Source organism: Belonocnema kinseyi, chromosome 2 (assembly GCF_010883055.1).
Source record: "Belonocnema kinseyi isolate 2016_QV_RU_SX_M_011 chromosome 2, B_treatae_v1, whole genome shotgun sequence".
NCBI lineage: Eukaryota > Metazoa > Arthropoda > Insecta > Hymenoptera > Cynipidae > Belonocnema > Belonocnema kinseyi.
The window spans coordinates 90,639,641-90,665,168 of record NC_046658.1 but is presented as its reverse complement, the minus strand read 5'-3'; the positions used below and the strand labels follow the sequence as shown (position 1 = coordinate 90,665,168).

At 28.6% G+C, this 25,528-nt stretch overlaps 1 protein-coding gene across 3 annotated transcripts in view; it reads left to right on the top strand.

Annotated features, from left to right (window-relative positions):
• Positions 1–25,528, top strand: part of LOC117167025 (protein Skeletor, isoforms B/C) — an 82,460-nt gene that overhangs the window by 47,537 nt on the left and 9,395 nt on the right. For 2 of the 3 annotated variants that reach the window (XM_033351574.1, XM_033351575.1), the window contains exons 5-7: positions 2,628–2,790; positions 2,899–3,158; positions 20,277–20,376. In XM_033351574.1, coding sequence (XP_033207465.1) covers positions 2,628–2,790; positions 2,899–3,158; positions 20,277–20,376 — 523 coding nt within the window. Of the gene's footprint in view, positions 1–2,627; positions 2,791–2,898; positions 3,159–13,655; positions 14,835–20,276; positions 20,377–25,528 lie in introns of those variants that run through there. The other variant, XM_033351576.1, reaches the window with a different exon arrangement.

Here is a 25,528-nt window from a genome sequence, read left to right as displayed (position 1 = left end):
ATCCCTAACCTCAGTGACACAGACTTTTTCAATTGAGTTTTCCAACGCATCGTGTTCAGCATCGCAGTTGTGGTGTCCTATAGCTTCATCTCCGAATTGTCTGATAAAATAGTCGCTGAAAGCCTCTCGTATTCCATCTGCATCATATACCATTTCCCTCCTACTATTTCTCATGTTGACAATTTCTGTACTTTTGTTTCCTTTTATTTTTTTATAAAGTAGTTTCCTGCTTCCTTCAAAGTCGTTTTGTATTTTTATCTCTTCTTCTGCTCTAATTGTATCTTTACTTTCTTTAACTAATCGTTTAAGTATCCTGTTTTCGCGTCTATAATTATTTCTACGTCTACTTATTTCCTCATTGCTAAGACCTCATCTCACAAATTTTGAAGCACTCAGGGTGATATCACAAGCACCAACAACCCCCACCCACCTCTTTAAGGCCATGTGACGAGTGGGCCACGTGACCAAATTCCTACCTTACCGCCACTTTTTTATTTCCCAACTTATTTTCACACGAAGCGCCACATCGAGTTAAAAATTAGGGATGATAAATAAGAAGCACTAAGAAAGGTGGGGCTAGTCCTAAATTTGAATAGTTATGAAAGAGGCAAAAAAAAAGATTGGCAAATAAAACTTTTTTCATAATTACGCAAATTTAGGACCAGAGCCATTATTTTTAGTGATTCTTGTTTAGTATCCCAAATTTTCAACTCGATGTGGTGCTTCGCGTGGAAATAAGTTAAAAAACCAAAAAAGTGTCGGTAAGGTAGAAATTTGGTCACGTGACCCACTCATCACTCGATTTAATTTTATTTAAAACAAAATTAATGTAATAGGTATCATATTGAATTCAATATAGAAATCGAAGTATATTGAATTTTCAAAAAGATACTAGTTAAGATTTCAAGCAAAATAGATTAACTTATAAGCAAACACTTGAACTTTTAACCTTCGAAGAAAAATTTCTAGACTAAAAAGAATTTTATTTAATCACAAATAGTTATGTTTTTGAAAAATATTCGAAACTTCAAGTTCAAACAAATCAATTTTTAAGAAGAGAGTTTGATTTTGAACCAAGAATGATGAATTTCTAACCAAAAACTTTTCTACCAAAAAGGGTGAGTTTTCAAAGCGCATTTCATTCTTTTTTTTTAATATGAATTTTTAATCAAAAAAGAATAATGTTTAACAAAGTAGTTGAATTAACTACAAATTAATTAAGCTTTTAAGAATTCTCTATGAAATAGCTGAATGTTAAACAAAATTTATCTACCAAACAGTTGCATTCATAAACAGATAGTTGAACTTGCAAGCAAAAAGAACGAATTTTCAACAAATAGTTAAATTTTCAATAATATAGTTAAATTTGAATTAAAATCATTACATTTTTAACTAAATAGTTTGTGTTATTAAGTGAAATGGTGAATCTTCAAAAACAACAAAAATTAATGTGTAAGAAAGAACTTCATCTTATAATCAAGCAGTAGAATTTTCATTTTAAAAAATATAAATTTTCATCGAGAAAATATAATAATTACGAATTCAAATAAAAAGAAAATTTTTATTTTAAATAATAAACAGTTTAATTATTAAAAAATATATGAATTTTCAACCAAAGAGTTCCATTTTCAACCAGGAAAGATTTGTCATTGTTGAGAGAAGATATTTTTAACAAAATTATTCAGTTTTAAAATCAAAAAGTCTAATTTCCTATAAAATAAAAATATAAATTTTGAGCCAAACCGTTAATTCTCAAATAAATAGTTAAATTCTCTACAGAAATAATAGAATTTTAACAATACAGTTGAATTTTCAAGACAAATATTTGAATTTTAAACTATAGATAATCAATTTTGAATAAAAAATAGAATAGATAAATGTGCAGTTGACAAAATGATTTTTAATTACAAAACAAATATTTTTCAACCAAATAGATGGGTTTAACTGATAAAATAAATGTTTCACAAATTAGTTCAAGTTTTAACCAAGTAGTTATATTTATAAATCAAGAATATTAATTTTCTACCAAAAAATACGAATTGGCAACCAGATATACACATTTCCAACCAAATCCTTGAATTTCTAACTTGAAACTATAATTTTTTAAATTATAATAAAAAAGTTAAATTTCAGTTAATAAAATTAGTTTTCAAGCCAACAAAATATTTGGTAAAATAGTTTAATCTTCAATCCATATAATTAAAACGAATTGACTTACAAGGAAGAATGGTTGGATCTTCTTATTGGGTTCTACTAATTTAATTTGCATTTAAGTAAAAACCCAGTAAATAATATTATAATGATATATATTGTGAAATATATAATATATAATAATTATAATATCATAAAAGGGGAATTTTCTTAAAGACATGGGATAAAATAGGAATTCTTACAAGAATGGTAAAGAGGTACAGAGGGGAAAGAGTGTAAAATAAAATTACTAATAATCCTTTTTGCAAGAATTTCAAAAAAAATATCATGCACATTTATTTCCCCCTCTACATGACAAAGCATCACAAAATCTATTAACCCCCTTCACCCCTATTGTAACCTAGTTTTTGAACAGTCTCTTTTTGGCTCATTTGAACCATTTTTAAATAAAAATTTCTTTTATTAACTGCTTTTAGGTGAATTTCGGTGATGTCAAAATACCACGCGGATTTGACTACCCAAAGCCCCAAAAACTGGCAAGTTTGAGTGGAATCCACGGGGTTGGCTCAGAACCAGTAGTCATCGTTGATGCACAGACGCTCTTGGTTCCCAGTTTCAGCTACGATGGTGAAGCTCCAGGTTAGTTTCTTCTTTCCAAGTTTAAAAATGAGTAACCCATTCACTTCAAAACCCCTAGCAATATTTCTCTTTCCATTTTTTTTTCTTTGCAAATTTGTAACCTTGCAGATGCGAAATTCTGGGTTGGTGCCGGACCAAATCCCTCGCCCCAGGGTATTCGAATTCCTGATGAAAATGGAAAAGAGCAGCCTCTTCGTCGATATGATCATAAAACGATCGTGCTGACCTTACCCGGAGATTTGACCGTTCACCAACTCGGCCATTTTGGAGTTTGGTGTGAGGCTTTTGCTGTTGACTTTGGCCATGTGCAAATTCCGCAGAGTCTCAACGTGCCACCTTCTCTTAAGATGCTCGGAGTTTCTCCTCAGGTAAGCTGATGCCTTTATAGCCTTGGGCAAAAGGTACTCTAGTTCTAGGACCTTTATTGCTTCCTTCCTACCTTTCTAAGTCACGGGTTTACGATCAAAGGATACCAGCCAGTCGAGCACCTTCAGAAATTCTGCTACAAGTCTACATCGTCCAAAATAAAAGTCTCCTCCGAGATAATAAATTTCTCTAGATTATATCAACCCTTTCAGACCCTAAGCTGATCACATATTTCTTTCAGATTAGAGAAATATTTCGCGAGTCTTTAAAGAAGTGATTTTTTCCAGAATATCTTTTTTTTAATGAGATTTTATTATTTAGTGACATTAGATGCTGGAAAAAAGATATGATCGAGAGTAGGAGAAATCATTAGTGCGAATTTAAAATAAAAAATTGAGTTTAATGTTTAATGGCATGTTTTCTGGCTTTTTGGAAAATATCGGTTTTTAAGTTGACCTGATTATTATAATTATAAAGATTTTTCTAATCATAGCATTAAGGTTTAGAATCAAGTGTTTACAATCTGAAATGGAACCATAACATTTATACGTAAATGTAACTAAAAATGATAAATATTTTTTTCCAAAATAATTCTTTGAAATCTGGATGAAAAACGCATAAATTTAATTTGATTTGACTTACATAACGACATACGTGTCACGTCACTTTAAGGTATTTAATTAAGGAATCTGTATGATCACAAGAAAAAAATGGAATTTCTTAACGTCTTTACAGACTAGTTGGAGCTATAAATTAAAAAAAAAAAAAAATTTTTTTTCAAAAAAGATCTCCCTTTACTCCGCTGGGATCGAACAAGAGAATTTCCGATTGCTGGCCGGGTGCTTCCCCATTAAGCTACTAGAGAGCTCGAGAGAAGCTCGATTGAGCGCGAAGCGCGAGACAAATGTACAATCGAGCACGAAGCGCGAGATAAATACATTATAAATACACACAAGCGCGAGAACCAAAAGTTGCGCGCCCAAGGCGCGCTCAAAATTGCGAGCCGCGCGCGGAGACAAATTCTACACGGAGAGAAATTTCAAAAAAATAATTCACGAGACTGTTTTTTTAATAATATTAGAAAAATAATTCTTTTTTTTAATCCTGCCAGACCTACTAATCTTCTTATCCTTAAAAATTATTCAAATTTAAGAGTATTTTTAAGGAATTTCAATAGATATAACAAATTTCTAAACATTTTATAATATTTCTATAATCTCAAATAATTTCGCAAAAATTTTAAAAACTGTATGTTATTCTTTAGGCTTCTGAATCATTTATTTTGGACAAATAAAGATACCTTAAAATTACGATAATTTCAATAATTAAATCGTTACGTCTTAAGGTATATTTAATCATCTTTCATTATTAATCATTTTAAATGTGGAAATTAAATTTTCAAGCCATTAAATTAACAAAAATCTATTTTGTTACCGGATGACACAAAAACTGGGGGACATTAAAAAGTGATTATAACTCTGAGTCTATAAATGGAAACAAGAAAATTGTTTTTTTAAGGGCATGTGACACAGCTAAATACCTATATTACCGACCACAGTTTTTCAGCTCACTGAATGTTCTTTTGAACCTAAGAACTTTTTTTGTAAATAAAATTTTGAGCTGAAACTTTGGGAAATGTATTAGAGTACAATAAAGTACGTTTAGGTACTGCATTTCGGTAGGAACTTCACTGGAAATTATTTCATCTTTTTTCTGAACCCTTAACATTTTTTGAACGTTCCAACTTTTTTTTATACATAAAATATCGGTCTCAAACTTTGAGAAATGCAAAAGCCGAAAGAAAACTACGTTTAAGTACAAAGCTTAATAATGAAAGATGTAAAAAAATATATTTCAACAATCAATTCCAACGGCATCAGCCGGTAACGTTGTACACGAAAATACGAACCCTGGCGCCCACTAGACGAGGTTCTAGAAGGGTCGTATTTTCGTGTACAACGTTACCGGCTGATGCCGATGGAATTGGTAGTTGACCTTTTTCTTACATCTTTTATTATTAAGCTTTGTACTTAAACGTAGTGTTCTTTCGGCTCTTGCATTTCTCAAAGTTTGAGACCGATATTTTATTTATAAAAAAAGTTCGAACGTTCAAAAGATTTTGAGGTTCAGAAAAAAGATGAAATAATTTTCAGTGAAGTTCTTATCAAAATGCAGTACCTAAACGTACTTTATTATACTCTAATACATTTTCCAAAGTTTTAGTTCGATATTTTATTCACAAAAAAAGTTCTTAGGTTCAAAAAAACATTCAGTGAACTGAAAAACTGTGGTCGGTAATATAGGTATTTAGCTGTGTCACATGCCCTTAATTCTAAAATTAATTCTTCGAACATACGTGTATTTAAAAATGACATTAAAATATTTTTTTAAGTGATGCCGCTATAAATGTGAATAAAGGTAGTCAGGTACACGCTACCGGATGACATTTAACTATACTTAATCTTTTCTATTTTGATACGGAGTTAAGTAAAAATAATTGGCAGATAGGATATTATTGGCGAAAATATTATTGATAAAATCCTCTATTTAAGACATTTCTTCCTCAAAACTCAAGCATATACTATTTCATCAGGGAGGTGCTAATTTTCTTTATTTTCACCCATAAACGAATATGTCCTGAAAATTTCCGACATAATGGTATAAGAAGAGTAAGATTTAATTCTGGTTAATATCGATGATATATGTACCCTTTAAAATACTACTATTTGGAAGCCAAAACCTTCTTCTAGGGAACCTCCAACTTTCGGAAGTACTTGATAGTCATATTTCGGAATATTTCGGAATAGCTAAAAGCTGCTTCGTTGCATTTTGTTTTAAATCCTCAACGTCTTAAAATAATTTTTCATTTAGATGATAATTTAATTTGAGGAACAGCCAGAAATCACAAGGTGGCAGGCCAGGACTGCGTAGGGACTTCCGAAGTATTGTACGGCCGTGTTTCACCAGAAATTTCTGAAGACGCTGCAATTAGAGAACTTCCGAAATTCTTGATAATACTATTTCTTTACTAGCTGACCTTTTGGAGCCTTTTAATGGTGACAACATATTTGAAGAAGACTGGCAGCATTGTCTTGGTGCCTTTTTTCCAGATAGTCATGGGCGACTTCCACTCAATAATTCTGTTGATCTTCCGTCAGCAGCTGTAGAACAAATTTTGAAGCCCTGCGACTCATTCCTAAACCTAGGCTCAAAATTTTCGAAAGAATAGTTTTTCGAATCCCGAGGCCTTTTCCTGTTTCTTTCACTATTAAAAAACTATTTCTATTAATGAGCACTTGTACTCGATCCACATTTTGACGTTTGGCATTTGCGGGTCTCTTAGAGCGATGATTACTTTCCACTCAAGTACGCGCTCTTTTAATTCGCCTAAGCCACTCTTCAAGTCGAATATCACTCATAGATAAAATTTAAGCCTCGTTCGTTTTTGAAACATATTCTGAAACAAAATTTGTATGCATTCATTCAATATCAATCACATCATCTCATCTAACTTTCGATCAAATTCAACCGATAATATCGGAAAAATCGGAAATGTCATAGTAAAAATGACTTTTGGAATTAATTTAATATACATTTGAAAAATTTCATCGATCCTACAGAGCAGAGCCCACCTGCTGGAGATTCGTCCAAGAAAAGAAGAGCGAAAAAGTATTTCTGTTTTAATTTAAATATTTTAAAATATATTTATTTATATTAGTTAAATATTCTGTTTCTGGCTTGAAAATTCCACTTTTTGGGTAGAAAGTTCGAATATTCAATTACAAATTAAATTTTCTTTTGATAACTCAACAATTAAATTGAAAATATTGGTCTCTTTTGGGTTGAAAACTAATTTTTTAAACTGAAAATTTAACCTTTCTGCTAGTTCAACTATATTTGTATAAAGTTGAAGTACTTGGTTAAAAATTAAATTTTCTGTTAAGGATCCATCAATTTCATTAAAAACATTTTTTTTTAATTAATTTTTTTTTTACTAAACATTGAACTGGCCTATTTTTGATTGCAAATTCATCCTTTGTGGTTGAAAATTCGTCTTTCCGGCTTAAAAATTAAACTATTTTGTTTCTGGCAAACGTTGAACAATTTCGTAAAAATTAAATTTTCTTTTAAAAATTCAACAATTTTATTGAAAATAGATTTTTTAAATAGTTTTTTTTAACTGAAAATTTAACTATCCTATTTTTTGTTGAAAATTCGTTTTTCTGGCTTGATAATTGTACTATTTTATTTCAGGTAGAAAGTTCAGCTACTTCGTAAAAACGAACGTTTGGTGAACGTGTAGTGAAATGAAAAAATATGCGGTTAAAAATTAAATTTTCTATTGAGATTTCAACAATTTGATTGAGAACATTTTTGTTTTAAAATTATTTTTTTACCTGAGAACTAAACTATCCTATTTTTGGTTGAAAATTGATCCTGTTTGGTTAAATATTCGTCTTTCTGGCTTGAAAACTATACTATTTTATTTCTGGTATTAGGTTCTACTATTTGGCTAAAAATTAAATCTTCTGTTGAGAATTCAACACTTTTATTGTAAATATGTTTTTTTTTTTTGTAATTTTTTTTTAACTTAATATCTATGTGTCTTATTTTTTGTTGAAAATCCAACTATTTTGGCTGAATGTTAAACTATTTGGTTAAAAATTAAATTCTCTGTTGAGAATTCACAAATTTTATTGAAAACTTTTTTTTTTTAATTTATTTATTTTTACTTAAAATTAAGCTATCCTATTCTTGGTTGAAAATTGATCCTGTTCGGTTAAAAATTCGTCTTTTTGGCTTAAAAAGTCAACTATTTTGTTTCTGATAGAAATTTTTAACTATTTTCTCAAAAATTAAAGTTTCTGTTGAGAATTCAACAATTTAATAAAAAAATATTGGTTTTTTGTTGAAAATTAATTAATTTAGCTATCCTATTTTTGGTTGAAGATTCATTCTTTTTTAAAAATCTCACTATTTTTGTAGAAAGTTCAATTATTTAGTTAAAAATTAAATTTGGTTGTTGAGAATTCAACAATCTGATTGAAATTATTGTTTTTTGTTATAAATAAAGTTTTTTTACCTGAAAATTCAACTATATTGGTAAAAAGTTCAGTAATTTGGTAAAACATTCAATTTTTTTTGAGAATACAACAATTTTATTGGAATGTTTTTTTATTCAATTAATTTTTTACACTAAAACTTCAACTATTCAACTATTCTTTATCTTCAGAAATTTTTTGAAGATAAATGTCATATAATAAAGTTATAATATTTTAGTTTATATTTCAAAACTTTTAATTATAAATAATTAGGAAAATATCGAAAAGTACAGTTTCCCATGAAGAAAAAACTCAAGTGACATCATTATTATTATTATTACACCATAGTGTCTTGATAATCTGATAATACTAAAAAAAATTAACAAGAAATATATTAAAAACGCTAAGACTCAATGTTTCCTGTTCAATTTGGTATTACAAATTTTCGTTGTGAAAAAAACTGATTTAAAAAAACGAAAATCTCGTCACGGTGGAACAATTTATATTTTAGGAAACTAGAAAAATCAAATGTAAAGTCGTCTTTTTGACTGCTCACCAAAATAGACAAAATCATGGAAATACGTCTTGAATTCTGAAATTTCTTCAAGAAATGGGAAGAATGAATAAGAACACCATCAATTTCTATGCCGATCGCGCACGAGCGCCGAAAAACTTTGCTGGCTTTTCTCACTGCTCAGTTTGCATCGACCTGAACAGCAATATATCGTGAAAATTTTTCTCCTAACGCACATAAATTTAAGGTTAAATCTGAGTTTCCTAGGGCACATTGCGTCTTAGAATAAATTGCAAACTTTATGTCCAACCAAAGGTGACACTTGGCAAGGTTTAATTATACCAACCTGGAACAGATCATTAATCACGTCCCTTAACTTTGCAAAACTTCTAAAACAGGAAATATAAATATTAACATTTTGCTCCAAATACTTCCAATATTGCTTTAATCGCAAGAAAAACAACTTTATGACGATTAAAGATTCTATTTTGTAATAATTTGAGGTATTTACATACAGATACAATCGAAACTTTCTTCGATATGAAGTCTAAAAGAGGAACCAAATTAGTACCCCAAAAAATTCCTTTGGAAAAATTTACAAATACTACTTTTTATACAATTTAACAATCTCTTCCTTATAGTATATTGTTTAGGATTAAACAAAATAATAATTAGCCGTTTACTCTAATGCCTATTTTAAAAATTTGAATAGAGACCTTTTTGTGCTTTTTCTTGCATACGCATTTCTATGATAAATGATCGTATGACTGATGATTTAAATTTAAAACTATATTTAATTTCAAAGTTAAAATCCTATTTTCTTAGAGCAATAATATTTTAAGACGAAGCTTTTTTAAAATTACTTATTCCTATTCAAATTATACTAATTCAGTATAGTTCTACTTCTACTAATTCATTTGGTAATCTTTAGTAAGAATGATGACTATTTGAACATACAAATTTGGAACTATTTAAATTAGTATAGTTTTTACTCATTTAAAATTATAGAGCAAAATTAGCACTAAGAGCAGATACTTTACTTTTAACGAAAATTAGAATTTTTTGTAATTACTTGTAAAATTTTGCAAAGGAGTCCTATAACAGACGACAGTTTTCTTTATTATAGTATCGTTTTTAGTATTAAATTGTTTTCCAGATTTTTTATTTTTCAACTACAGAAAATTGCAAAAAACTTACGCATTTATGCAAACAATAAGTTATTTAATAATTCAAAAAACTCAGACCAAAAGTCAGAACGCTGACCGGGTAATTGTACTTCCTCTCATATTTTTTAAAAATTAAATGTCAAACCATCGACAATTGAAATTAAGTGATTGCGAATTCTCTTTTGTTAAAGCTCATTCGGCTTTAACTAACATATTCTCATCACTAATTAAGGCGGAACGAATTTGTTATCAAACATTTACTGTACCTAGTGTGTTTTTCGAAAAATTTGATTTTTTGTTTATTTGTGATGTCATTTTTGACGATTAAAACAAAAACTACGCATCTAATCAGAAAATAATTTCTAACAAATCTCTCGATCTTTTTTGAGTGAACTAATTTTTTCGGTTAACTTTTTTCGTATCTTGTGAAGTTTTTCCAAAAATTCGAATTATTTTTTAAAGTTATTTTTTACGATTAAAACAAAAACTACGAGCCTTATCGAAAATATATTTTCACCAAAGTATATCTCTTGGGTAAACAACTTTTGTCTATTAATATTTTCGAATCTTGTTTTGGATTTTCCAAAATTTATATTTTTTAATGCTGAATGTAATTTTTTACGATTAAATTAAAAAACTAGACGACCTATATAAAATTATTGAAAAGAAATTTGTTGATATTTTGGATTAACAATTTTTTTTAATTTATGTTTTCGTATTTTGCATAGTTATACTGAAAAATGAAATTTTTTATTTTTAATGACATTTTTCACCATTAAAACAAAAAATGTGTTTTTCATCAAAAAAATGATATCAAAAAAATTTGTTCATCTTTTTGAGGTGAATAATTTTTCTTTTGCAATATTTTTTCATATCCCGTGTAGTTTTTCTGAAAAATGGAATTTTTTTTTACAAAGAACTTTTGTAACTAAAAATCCTCAATAATATTCGCAAATGACATTTTAAAGGCCAATTCCAAAAAATATTTATCAAATTGCCCAAAATAGCAATCATTAGTAATTTTTCGATTCGGAAAATTGCTTAGGATAACAAAACTTACCTCTTCCTTTTTCCAGCTCGAAAAATAAACATTTCAAATATAAACAAATTTAACAAACATTTATAATTTATTAATAAAACAGCATTTATTGATCATATTATTATTTTAATGTTAATTATAGCCATTTTAATTTACACTATTCCTGAACATTAATTTTTTTACAAAATTATTGTAATAATAAAAATGTATTATTTTGTGTTTTTTCACAAAATTACAAAAGTGTTTGTTAGAAAATAATAAAAGTGGTTATAGCGTGATTATAATTCCGTGGTTAAATCAAAATATTGCAAAAAATTAGTTATTACAAAAAAATCGGTTATTATTTATTTTTTTTTGACGAAAATACAAATGTTTTTCAATCTCCCCCCAACTGATGTATTACTTTTGGATTAGAATGGTTTTACAAACGTTTTCAAAATATTTATTTTAAAATTTAAAAATGTCATCAAAGTAAGCAATTCCTTAAAATTAATTTATTTATTTATTCAAATTCAAAAACTACTACTGAAAAAGTGAATATCATCATCGTTTTAAGTGAAAATGTAACCGAAAGCTGATAAATCTTCCCGGCAATAAACTGTTCTTAGAAACTATTCCTAAAATAATTTTGTTTAGAGAATTATCATTCATAACGAATTTTAAGTCAAGAATAAACATAGCTACTCAGCAGATGCATTACTTTTGTGCGCAGAGTCTGTCTAATGAAATGCCTAAGTCAATATTTGAGCAGGTAACTACACGTTACTGGCAATTTCATGAGGATGCAAATACCACTTTGCAAATTTTGCGCTATTTGTCTGAATCCTAAGCAATATCCGAGCATTAAAGGAGATCGCTTGACATTTGCAGCACCTCTAAATTTCAATTCTCGTGACGTCACCGGTGGCCGCATTTCTCTTTGTCGTTTAACGCTTTTTCCCCGTTCGTTACAGCATTACAAAGGAGACCCGGAAGAATGTTATTGCCAATAACAAACATAACGTTTATTTGTAGGCGAATATTGAATTGGATACTTTGCACTGTTAAAAGCGCAATTGCTGAAACGAACCATCTCGTCAATACTTCCATTTCTGTGGACTTCGCACATACAAAAAAAGATGCAATCAAATTGTTTTCACTGCTAATATAATTAAAGCACCTGGAGTGTGTGATTCACATTTTTATTTCAATTTTATCCTCCAATAGAAATTTCCTCTGAAAAACGGAAGTGTTAAAATGTTGTGGTTCATTCTTGAGAATAATCTAAGTTTCACAGAAGTAATCAAGGCAATTATTGTATTGATGCTGTGGATTTAAACGCTTACCACAAGATGAAGAAGTTCGAACATGGGTAGTCACGAACAAGAAGTTATTCGGTTTCTGAAACATGAAACATGACAAGATTATTCTCCAGTAATTCGAGCCTGTCGTCTAATTTCCCCTATAGATGTTACATGAATAACGCTTGATTAAACATTCGTTTGACCTATTATGATCTTTAAACTATATACCATTTATCAAAACTTATATTGTCTGATGAAAACAAAATTAATATAAGAAATTTCTACTTATTTATTCTCAATACTTGTACGAAAGGCTTAGCGAAGGGAAATCAATTACTCTAATAATCCTAGAATAATCACATTATTAGAATGAAATCTGTCTTCATAATTTCAAAGGATATACGAAGATTGACCTACATATTTGCTTAGAAAAAACTTCCTCAACATAAACACTTTCGAAAACATTTCCAAATAACCACATGGCAACTATTTCCCTAGGTCTATGCTACTGATAACTAATTTCCTAATCTAGTCCTCACAATGAACGAAATTCCTGTCCAAACACTCTTTCTCCGTCTCCTCAATACTTGGAAAACTTATTTCGCTAAGTCTCATAATATACTCTAATAATCCAAGAATAATCAAATTATTATAATGGAATCAATCCTTATATTTTCAAAGGCTATAAGATGTTTGACATACATATTACAAGGGGAAGGCCTCATCTGCTACATTAACTTTTTTATCATACTATCATGAATCGATAGTACGTCAAAAATAATTAGACACCTTGCCCGGCTTCTTGGTTTAAGAATTATTAGTGTCTTAAAATCACGGTCGCCACGGCTGCCGAAGCTCTACCGAGTCACGCGCGGCTGCTTTCAGTCAGCGAAACCGGTGCAGCGGTAAACAGCCTGACTGGCGACCATGCTGCTGCTCGTTCAAATCTTTTTGTCGAAATTTTTTTTATTTTTCGCATTACAAATATGTAAAATAATAATTTGTTATGCTCCCTCTGTGAGTTTTTTTAAACTAGTACAATTATTGAGAAATAAATATCAAGATTGCATTTCTAAAATAAGCTTATTGTCTACAAAAAGATTTAAACCAATGGTAGCGTGGTTTCCAGGCAGGCCCTTTACCGCTGCAATGAAGTCGCTGGTTGAAAGCAGCCCCGCGTGGCTCGGTAGACCTTTGGCAACAGCGGCGACTGTTTTTTGACTTACAGCCGATTGATGATAGTCTGATCAAAAATTCAATGTCTAATAGAAGGCCTTCCCCTTGTTACCTTAGAGGAAACTTCCTTAATATAGTGACTTTCAACAACTCTTTCTCTATTAACCACATGACAGCCATTTCTCTAGGTCTAAGCCGCTGATAACTAATCCCGTAATCTAATCCTCATAAAAGACAAAATCCCAAACCTAACGCCCTGTCTCTGTCCTTGTGTTGCAGAACGTGCGCGGAGGGCAGGGACAGTTACCAGCACACTCTCAAAACCAAGAAACATACATCCCATCCACATCCTCATCATCCTCTCATCAACAGCATACGAGTAGCGCATTGGCTCTGCAAAATCATCGGGCAACAACATATCGACCTCAACTTCGTAGAGCTGATCAGGTCCAAGTAGTTCGATCCGTTGGATACAGAATACCTAAAAATCTTCAGCTTCAAGATCCCCTTCTGGAACAGTATCATCAGGTCCAAGCACCTCTCCGACAGCTTCACCAACCCCATCAAGAATCTAGGGATTTCCAGTTTGCAAACGATGCTCTTCCAGGTTTAGACCAGCTGCGTCAATTAGCAAACGTTCACTCTGTTCAGGCTCTTTCGCAACATTATCAGGAATCCTTGGACCAAGTTCGTTCTAGAGATCTCCAGGGAGCAGCGCAAAGGCGCATCGATGAAGACCGAAACTCTCGTTTCTCTACTAACATGCATCGCCCAAGGGAGATTTTGTCGTCTCAGTTCACCCAACCACAGCAAACATCCTATTCTAGACTTCAACGGTACCAGGGTGACCAGAGACATGACACTTATGTTCGTTATTAATTAAATCGAGATGGAAGAAAGAAAGATTCAAAATTCACGAGTCTTTGGAGACTTGGAGTACAGCTGGTAGTTTTCAGACATCAATTCTTCGAAAGCAGGATTTTTTTATTTTAGTATCTATAAGATACTTATAAATAATTTCAGAATTAAAATGAGTGGTCTGGTATTACCTATAACATTCGATCATTATCACATACAATTTTGATAAAGTATAAGTAAACTCATTTCAAGTACTAAAAAATCATAACAAATACGAGTTATATTTTTTCTTGCTTTAAATGTCACTAAGATGTAAATTAGTGGTATCAAACCATAACAGCCTCAAGAATTTCATGTTTTTTTTTTTAGTTTTTTTTTTTTAGTTTCGAGGATCTAAATTGATAAAATAATTTTTTGTCTTGCTATATTTATAATTATTAAATACAGCATGAGCAAGGCGCCATCCATTAATTAAATAACATACTTTTTCAATATTTTACCCTTTCTCGCCCCCAAGTAACAAGTGGTAAAAAAATATTTTGGACCCCCTCCCCACCTATTTTACTTAATTTTTCAATTATTTTCAGCCATGTCTTAAAAATAAAATTTAGAAAAGTGTCGTTAAACTTAAAGAATTTTCATTTCTAAATCTTTAAAATTAAACTGAATGTATTTTTTAAAAACATTCAAAATTGCATACCTACCTTTAAAACGTAAGTCTTAAAAACTGAATGACTTTTTATTCTGTACTTTCTAAATTCAGAAGTTTTAAATTGTAACTGTCCAAAATTTTAGGACTTTAAATTCTAGATATTTAAAGTTAACAAATTTTTAATTTTTTAATTTTAAATTCAAAGTTCTAAAATTTACAAAAGTTAAAATTGATTTTCTTTTGATTTCGATCATTTATATTTGAATAGTCTGACTTATAAGTTTTAATCCTCAAAATCGTCCAAGTTTAAGCATTTTCATTCTAAAATCTTAAAAACTGAAGAGTTTAAAATCTTAAAACTTCAAAATTGCACTGTTAAAAAAACACTAAAAATCAAATTTTCTAAATTGCATCTTTTTAAATTATACGCATTAGAAATTGAAGAATCCCAATTTTAAAGTCTTCAAGATTGATCTATTTCAAAAATATTTTCAATATTCCATGATATTAAACTATACAAATTCCAAATTAAACAATTTTACGAATTTTCACTTGTAAATATCTTCAAAATGCATCAGAAAGATTCAGAATTCCAGAAGCACTCAGAAAAAAGTTTATTTTAAATTAAAGTAAATGTTTCCTAAACGTATATATTTTTTCATTTGACGAAAAATAACTTCAAAATTAAGGAAATTATTTTAACCTGAGAAAATCATTTTATTATAAAAAACACGCTTTTTTAATCAAGAGATTATTCATCAAATTACTATATATAAAATCCCAAGTTAACTTATTAATTTATTTATTTGCTTCTTATTGCTACTGGGATAAAATTCTGTATTTAAATAAAAGTAATCTGTAGGCAGATTAGTGGAAGTCGTTTAATATTAAAATAAAATTTTTTTGAAATCTGGAGTAGCTATTCTAATATTTATTTTAATTTTCAGTTATTATTCATAATTTAATATATATAATATTAGTATAATGTATCGTAATCGTCCTTCGAGTACTATTAGTACTTGAAGAACGATTGCGATCATAATGAACGCTAATTAAAATGTAATGAAAAAAGAATAATCAATTTTCCTAACTCTTTTATCGACTCACTTAACTTTATATTTTTATGAAAATCTATTAGAAGATTGAAATTCTTTCATACAATTAAAATTATAATTTTAAACGGCATTCAGTAATTTACATACAGATTAATTGTATTCTCTTTCGATCAGCGAGATTAAGCAGCACTTGGTTGGGTTATACTCGAATGGGGGCCTTCTTACCAGATGGAAATTTTGATTTTTTTTTTAAAGAAAAGAACTTTCAGCTGAATAAACTGATGGTCTTTTCCCAAATACTATAAAATAGCAAAAGCAGTAGTGACCCAGGTGTACTCTCAAATCCCAAAGTTCTCCAAACTGCTTTGGAAACTTCCCGAAGGACAAGGCTTGTATTCGTTATTGCCTGTGTACCTGGCTTTCCCTTATTTATTTAAATGTCACTGGCAAGCGCAATATTTATTATAAGGAGGATCTAATACCGGTTTTATCAATACACAGTCTACGTAACGTTATAATATAAGAGACGTAATCCAAAGTTCACGCACACACAATCACTTCAGACTCAGATTAATGTAGCTGCTGAATTTCAGTGAATTTGGTAGAATCTACAAAAGGCGAGACACCTGCACCACTAGTCCCGAGAATAAAAAAAGCTTCTTGAAAAAAGCTTCTTAAAAAAATTATTTAAAAATTATTCGACTAAGCCAGCATCTTGCCATATATTTTTAGCTATCGTAAATATTTATTTATTTAAAATAACATTTTAATTGGTTCAATTCCTTGAGAACTTTCTAAAAAAATAAAGAGGCTCCTCTTGAAGACCATCAACTACATTATCGATAAGTATTGTATCGATTTTTTTGCAATTAATAAAAATTGACTAATTAGCTGATTTTTTTAAAATCGGCGTATTATCATACTTAAAAATCTCGTCCTTATTCTCGGGATAGTGTGAAAGTAATTTAAAAAGCTGGAGGACTCGGCGATTAAGGATGTATTAAGGCACGATAGTGAACGATACGAAGTTTCCGACTGTGATATGTGGTTTCATTTTAAAAGATTTATTTTTAATTTTATTGTAGATTAGCTTCCAAAAATCGTTAATCTGAATTGTATCACGCTTTTTGGAAGTATTGGTATTTCTCTATATATGAAGCAGGGTTAGTTAAAAAAATGTAACGTGATTGAGGATTGATTTGATGTCGATAAATATGTTCTTCCAGTCTAGGCCAGTGTTTCTTGTCTTACATGTTAAGCCTCTAATTTTTATAGTTTTGTATTATATATCAGATAGACACATTTTGTAGAGATATTATTTTTTTATATACGTTTACTTGCACTCGCACACAGTATTAAAATAAGACATTTTTATACTTATACAAGATTGATATTTTTGTATTTCTTTTGTACTTTTGTACTTGTACTTTCCATTCAATAAAGTTAATCACTTTATAGATAAAAGCTTTAAGAGTGCTCTTAATTTTGAATTTAAACTAAAACGTATGAACCAATCCCAACACATTAAGACCTGAAGGAAAATATATACTGCAAATTTATATTAAAATTAATAAACCAACTGAACGACTCAAAATGCCAAATATAATATAAATAGCCAAGAGGGCGTAATTTTTCCTAAACAGCGGACTAAACAGCGGTCGAAGTCATTAAAAGCTTTATCGAAGATTTGAAATTTTTTTGAAATATTTTTGAAATTGTTGAAATCTTTAAAAAATCATTGAAGTTCGTGAAACCTTTTAAGTCTATCCGAAATCTATGCAAAATATTTAAATTATATTATAAATATTTGATAATATATTTGAAATTATTGAAATCTTTGGGAAATCATTGAAATCTTTTTAATCTGTCCGAAATCTTTGAAATCGTCGGGAAATCATTTAAATCTTTATTAAATTTTTTTTTTAATTTTAAATTATTGAAATCTTTTAAAAAATCATTAAAGTCTGTTAAATCTTGCAAATTCCTCCAAAATATTTGCTAAACTTTCAAAATCGTGTTGATATCTTTGAGAAATTATTGCAATCTTTGTAAAATCTTTGCGAAATATTTCAAATGTTTTATCAATATTTATTCATATTTTTGAAATGATTGAAATCTTTGAAAAATCATTGGAATCTTTTTAAAATCTTTTAAATCTATTCGATTCATGATATCCTTCTTAAACCTTTAATAATCTTTGCGAAATTTTTATTAATGTTTATGAAATTATTGAAATCTTTTTGAAATCTTCAGAAAATCATTAAAATTCTTCTAAAATATTAAAAATGTATTTAAAATATTTCATAATATTTGTGAAATCTTCGCTAAATTTTTTTAATGTTTGTAAAATGCTGAGAAAATCGTTCAAATATTCGTGAAATATGCTATATACTCGGTAATATTTGTAAAATTCTTTGAATATTTGCAAAATATTGGAAAGCATCGTGATATCTTTCTGATTATTGAAATCTTTGTGAGATATTTAGAAAATCATTTAAATTTTTGTGAAACTCTAAAAATATATTTGAAATATTTTATAATATTTGTGAAATTGTTTAAATCTTTGCGAAATATTTGAAATCTTTGAAATATTTTTCGAAAATTTGCGAAATTATTCAAGTATTTGGGAAATCATGCAGAGTTTTGTAAAAAGATTTAAATCTAACCGAAATCGTTGTGAAATCTTTGCGTAATTTTTTAAACTATCCGAAGTCTTTGAGAAATATTTCAAAACTTTGTGAAATGCTTAAAAAATCATTGAAATCTTCGGCAAATATGCGAAATATTTGATAATATTTGTGAAATTCTTTAAATCTTTACGAAATATTTGAAATCTTTGAAATATTTTTCAAAAATTAGTGAAATTATTTAAGGCGTTGTGAAACCATTTATACCTTTATGAAATTTTTTAATCTATCCGAAATCGTTGTAAAATTTTTTCAAAATATTTAAAACCTTTTCGCAATATTGATAATCTTTGAAATATTTGAGATATTATTAAAACACTTTGAAAATATTTTTTAAATAATTAATATATTTTGGAAATTGTTTAAGTCATTGAAAAACCATTGAAGTTTTTGTGAAAACTTTTAAACTATCCGAAATCTTTGAAATCCTTGTGAAATACTTAGAAAATCATTGCAATTTTCGACAAATATGCAACATATTTGATAATATTTGTGAAATTCTTTAAATCTTTGATAATATTTGAAATCTTTGGGAATAAATTGAAATCTTTTTGAAATTTTTGGAAATGTTTGAAATATTTTTTCAGCATTTATGAAATTATTGAGATCTTTGTGAAATCTTTGCGAAATACTTAAAATATTTTTGAAATACGTCATTATATTTGTAATAATAATTGAAATCTGTGTGGAATCTTTTTAATCTATCTGAAATCTTCGCGACATTTTTTTAACCTTTGGAAAATCATTCTAATCTTTGTGAAATCTTTCTATAATCTTTAAGGAATATTTTTAAAATTTTATAAATATTTGATAATATTTATGAAATTATTGAAAACTTTGAGAAGTCATTGATGTTTTTGTAATATCTTTTAAATCTATGCCAAATCTTTGCGAAATATTTGAAACATTTCATATCTTTGGGAAATAATTGAAATCATTCTGAAAGTGTTGGAAACCTTTGGGAAGAAATCTTTGAAAAATTGGAAAGATTTTTGAAATATTTTGTTATATTTTTGAAATTATTGAATTCCTTGGGAAATCATTGATGTCCTTGTAAAATATTCCGAATGTATTCAAAATCTTTGTGAAATATTTGATAAATCTGGGAAATTATTCAAATCTTTAAGAAATTATTGAAATTTTTGTGATATCATTTTCAAACCTTTCAAAATCTTTGGTTATATTTGTGAAATTATTGAAATCTTTAGCAATATGAATTTTATACCTGTATTAATTATTTACTATTTATTGTTAATTTATTATTATTGTACAATTTGTATTCACTATAATATTATCATACTATGTACAAAGTTTGCCATTCAATATTACAAATTTATTCTCCTGTCCACCTTCTAACAAGATCGAGAAGCGACGAATGCTTAGTCGCTAACTGCACACTTCATTTGGTCACGAAAACTAATATTTCTCTTACTATTTAGAAATTTTATGAAACTATTTGCAAATTTACTATAAAGATTAATTCATTTCATTTTCAGCAACCTGATTTCGTAAATTTTAATTACTTTAGTATCCTAAATGTATCCGAATTTTCTGAACATTTCCAACTGTGTTTATAGTTCAAATTTCTGTGAAAGGTGCGCTAAAAATAAAAAGGAAAATAAAGGTTTTCTTTTATAAATGATTTCAGTCGAAACTCAACTGCGAAGTTCTGGAGGACAGTCTGGCTTTTGAAGTTCGATGGGCCGTTGCCGGGGACAGCATAGTCATTCAACTTGTCGGAAAGCTGGGTAAGTTCTGGTTTCAACTTTCCGAAGGGTCGATAAGGTTTAGTTCGATTGACCTCTTCAAACTTCCGAAAATCAGGTTTAAGCACGAACAGGTCTTTTAGCCATTACAGTTACAAGTATTTAACGATTACTTATTTTTAAGGACAGGGTTCACTTCAAGTATAACTATCCCAAAGACTGACTCTGTCAGATTCAGAATAGTTTTCTCATTCTAAATTTCAAATAGATTAAGCACCCGAATAAACAAAATTGTTGCTTGATATGAAGTGTCACTCATAGACACTAATTTTGGGTAATGAATCAAGAATAATTAAAAATATTTAAATATAAAACTTTACAGTCCAAATATTCTCAAAACAGTGGAAATCAGTTGATTTTTATTACGAAAATAGGGAAATAAATTCTTTTTAAGAAAATGAATGTAGATACCATATTATATTCATTATGAAACTCTTTTAAACTTTCAAGTTTTTAAGTTTGCAGCATAGTTGCATTTTCAACAAAAAAATCAACATTTTCTATACAAAAAAAAAAGAATTTGCAACCAAAAGGTCGAATTTTCAAGCAAAAAAGAATTTTTTAAATAGCTGCATTTCCAACCTGAAGAGTTGAATTTGAACACAAATTTTAATTTCCAAACAGGAAACATTAAATTTTTTCTTAAAAAATAAATTTACTACATAACAAACAAAACTTCAATCGAATAATTGAATTATTGATTTAAAAATATATGTTTTGAACCAAACATGGAATAGTTCTTCTCTATTCATAGTGTGTTTCTTAATGGCCAAAATTACGAATTTTCTAACCAAAAAGATGAATTTTCAACACAAAAGTATAGAATTCGAAGTAAGAATTTTTGCATTTTAGAAAACTCTTGACTTCAAAACGGTAAAGATAAATTTTTGACTAGAAAATTAATTTGAAATCAATAGAGATGAGTTTTCAGCTAAAAACAGAAAAGTTTTCAACCAACAACAAAATCGTCAAATTGTTAGTTTACAAAATGTATTTTCTGCAACAACAAAAAAAGACAGTTTCAACCATAAACAATTTCAGCATAAACAAAACTAATTTTCAACAAATTAATTAAATTTTTTACCAAAAAGTCGAGTCTTCGAAACAATGAATTTTTAATAAATTAGTTCAACTTTTAACCAAATAGTTTATTTTTCTACCAAAAAAGAATAATGTTTTCCGACTAATTAAATTTTCCCGGAAGAAGATGAATATTCTAACAAAAAGACGAAATTGCAACAAAATACATACATTTTTTATCAAAATTGCTGAATTTTGAAGTTAAAACGACGAATTATCTACAAAAAGTTTAGTTTTTTAGCAAAAAATATCAATTCTAACAAAAAAGTTAATTTTCAACTAATATTTTTTAAAAAACTAAAAAAACTTTCAACCAAAAAGAATAATTTTCTACCAGAGGACGAATTTTTAATAAGGCAGATGAATTTCCAAACAAATAGTTGAAATTTCAACTAGAAAAGATAAATTTTCCATTAAAAATATTAGGTTTCGATAAAATAGTTGAATTTCTAACAAAAAATGATCAGCTTTTCACCAAATAATTGAATTTTTAACTTAAAAAGATATTTGTCAACAAAAAATGACATAGTTTAAAGTACAGTTAAAAAAATTAACCTTTAACCAAAAATTAAACGATTAAATTAAACTCTGAAAAAAGTGGTTGCATTTCAACAAAATTATTAAACTCTCAACCAAATAGACGAGTTTTAACCAAAACAAGTGAATTCTGTACCAAAAATATTGTAGTAGAGTTTCCAATGGAAAAATTTGCTTTCATTTCAATATAGTTGGATTTTCTCTTTAGAATCTATTAACTCTATTCGCATTTGCCCAGAATACGACAAGGGCAAAAAGAGTGAACAGGGGAAGTTTCTTGAAAATTGGTAACAAAAAGAATTTTTTAAGAAAGGGGGAAAGTGGGGAACTGGGAATAGAGTCGAAAACCTAAATATGAAAAATATTTTCAAACTTATTTAGTTCTTATTGAGCCACCTTTCGCAAAATTTTATAATATTTCTCAACAGGAAATGTGCTAGTCAAAAAAAAACTTTAGCTCTTGTAGAAACTATAATTTAAAGAAAAAAAAGTTTGATAAGTCCATAAAATAATAAGAAATTTCTAAAAAAGAATATTCTTTTTCTTAAATTCTGGGATACAATTTAGAACCGTGTAGTATTTAATCATGAAATAATGACTATTATGACAAAAAACTGGGAACCAGTTTTACAATTAGGCAACCGAATTTTTTCTCTGTAAAAGAAATTTCTAAAAAGTGGACACTCCAACTTTTTTTAGAAACTTGAAAAAATGTGTGGCATCTATTAGAGTGTGAAGGTGAGTGCTGACTCGGCATGAACGATGATAAGTCTACTTGAACCGCCATTCTTGAATTTATTTAATCTCGATCAACAGACGAGTTTCATTTTCACTTTGACCGACACAAGTTCCACAACATTACGAAATGCAAGGAGAAAGGCATTCAGTTCAGATGCAAGACCTCACCTTTATTATGGTGCTTTTTACCCACAACAGCACGCACATGTACTTTCCAAAACAGAATGTATCGGAATGATACGGATATCTGCTTTCCCTCAATGAGAAATTTCTTTATTTCTATATATCCCACCTAATTAGAACGGCCGTGAAACTGTTTACTAAACTGCATTCTTGCAAATCTTCTCTTTAAAAAAAAACAAGTGAAATCTCACTGATTACCAATAAATTCTCACTATTGCAAAGAGCCAGAACTGTTTCACTGACAATCAGTCAGATTTCACTGATTCACTTAATGAAATTCTATCACTGGTTTAATCAGTGAGGTTTGCTGGTTATTCAGTACCAGTAGTCATCTGGTCGTACGCGATATCTTTGGTAAGCTGGTTAGGACACTTATCATTGATTATTTTTTTGTTATACTATGTTAAAGTTTGAAAAATTATTTTTTTTAAAACCACACTTTACTATCGCTGTAAAAAATTAGGTCTGCGTTGCCAATATAATAGGTTGTTGCGCCTGTGGGGCGGCCCGCCATTACGTCAATGTTTTGTGTTGCTCAAGGTCAAACCCAAGTAGCTAGGGGCCTCCCTAATTTTAAGTGAAAGATACATCCCCTGCTAATTTTAGCCGGGCCTCAAATATTTATAACATGTATAACATAACATTTGTCACTCATTCGAGAAATTCAAAGGCCCAACCGGCTGCTTGAATCTATCATTTAACATCAGTGGTAAATTCATTAACCCAGTTTTTAATTAAGTCACTTACTGGTTCTCCCAGTAAAAACAGGAAAATCACCGATTCACCACCGACAACTCAGAATACTGATACAAACAGTAACAATTTAACTGATTCAGTTTAAAACAGTGACGCACTTTTCAATTCATGGTTGATTTCCAGGAAAACATTTGTAATCCACTTGTAAGCTTAAGTAATCCACTTGTGATCCGCAATAATTTAATTTTAACTGTAGTAAATTGTTCTAATCTGGGGTAACCCACTTGTAATTATGAGTGGTCCACGTATAATACAGTTTAATTGATAAACATAATATTACTTATTCTTAATACTTAATACTCAATACCTAATCCTTAACACTGAATACTCAATACTCAAAACTCAGTGTTAAATACTTAATACTCGATACTTGATACTTGATAATTGATACTTAATATTTACCTCTTAATACTTAAACACCTAAATACTATAAAAACAATAATTTTATTTTATATTTTGATAAACCAAGGTTAGTTGAAAATTAATTTCTTTTACTGAAAATGTACCTCTTCCCTTATTTGTTAAAAATTAATCGTTTTTACTTGAAGTTTATTTTATTTTTTATAAGATTTATCTTTTCCGGTAGAAAATAAATCTTCTTAATTGAAAATTCATGTTTGTGGTGAAAAATTCAACTATTTGGCGAAACTTGAATCAAGCGTTGTAGAAAGTTTAACTATATTGTTAAAAATTATTTTGTTTTGCTTTCTTTAAAAATAATTTTTTTAGCTGAAAAGTTAACTATTCACTTTTCAGTTGATAAATTATCTTTTTACTTTAAAATTTTTATTTGTGGTTGCAAATTCATGTATTTTGTAAAAAATTCATTTTTTTCTTGGTAGTCCTCTAGTTTGAAAATTGATACTTTTGTTGAAAATTGAACCATTTTATCAAAATTTCTTTTCCGATAGTTTACTTATCTTTTTAGTTGAAGATTCAAGTGTTTGTGTAAAAATTAATTTAGTTTTTTAGACAAAATGTATTTTTTGGTAGAAAATTATTCTTTTTTGTCAAAAATTCATTTGTTTTGTTTGCAAAAAATGCAACCACTTGGTTGAAAGCCGAGCTACTTTGATAGAAATTTATTTTTTAATTAAAAATGCAAGGTTTCTATTGAAAATTCATAGCCTCAGTTGAAAATTTAACTTTTTAGTTGAAAATTCATGTTTTATAGTTGAAAGTTCAATTATCTGGTTCGAAATTAGACAATTTTTTGAGAAACTCATTTTTTCGATTTAAAATTCAACTACTTTGGCAGACAATTAAAATAATTGATTGAAAACTGAACTCATTTGTTAAAATTGTTTGTTTTTTTTGTTGGAAATACATCATTTTAGTTAAAAATTCATCTCTTTGTTTTAAAAAATAACTTTTTCTTAGTTTTCTTTTTTTAGTAAGAAATATATTTTTTTTAAATGAAAATGTAATTATTTAATTCTTTTTGGAAAATGTACCGTTCTTAGTATAAACTTCAATGTTTTTGGCTGAAAATTTATATTTTTTAATAGAAAATTGGTCTTTTTCTTTAGAAAATTAATCTTCTTGGTTCAAAATTTGTGAATTAGTAGAAAATTTGAATTTATTTGAAGCCTAATCTGCTTGGTTGAAAAGTAAACAATTTTTGTAATAAGTCTCCTTTTCAGTTGAAAAGTCAACTGTTTTATTGAAAATTCGTCTTTTTGGACGAGGCTTCAAATATTTTGTTTAAAATTTGTCATTTTCGGTAGAATTCAACTGTTTTTTATTTAAAATAAATTCTTTTGTAGAAATGTCAATTATTACACTTTTTGTTGAGAATTCATCTTCTTTTGTTAAAAATTAATTTTCTTTTAGAAAATTC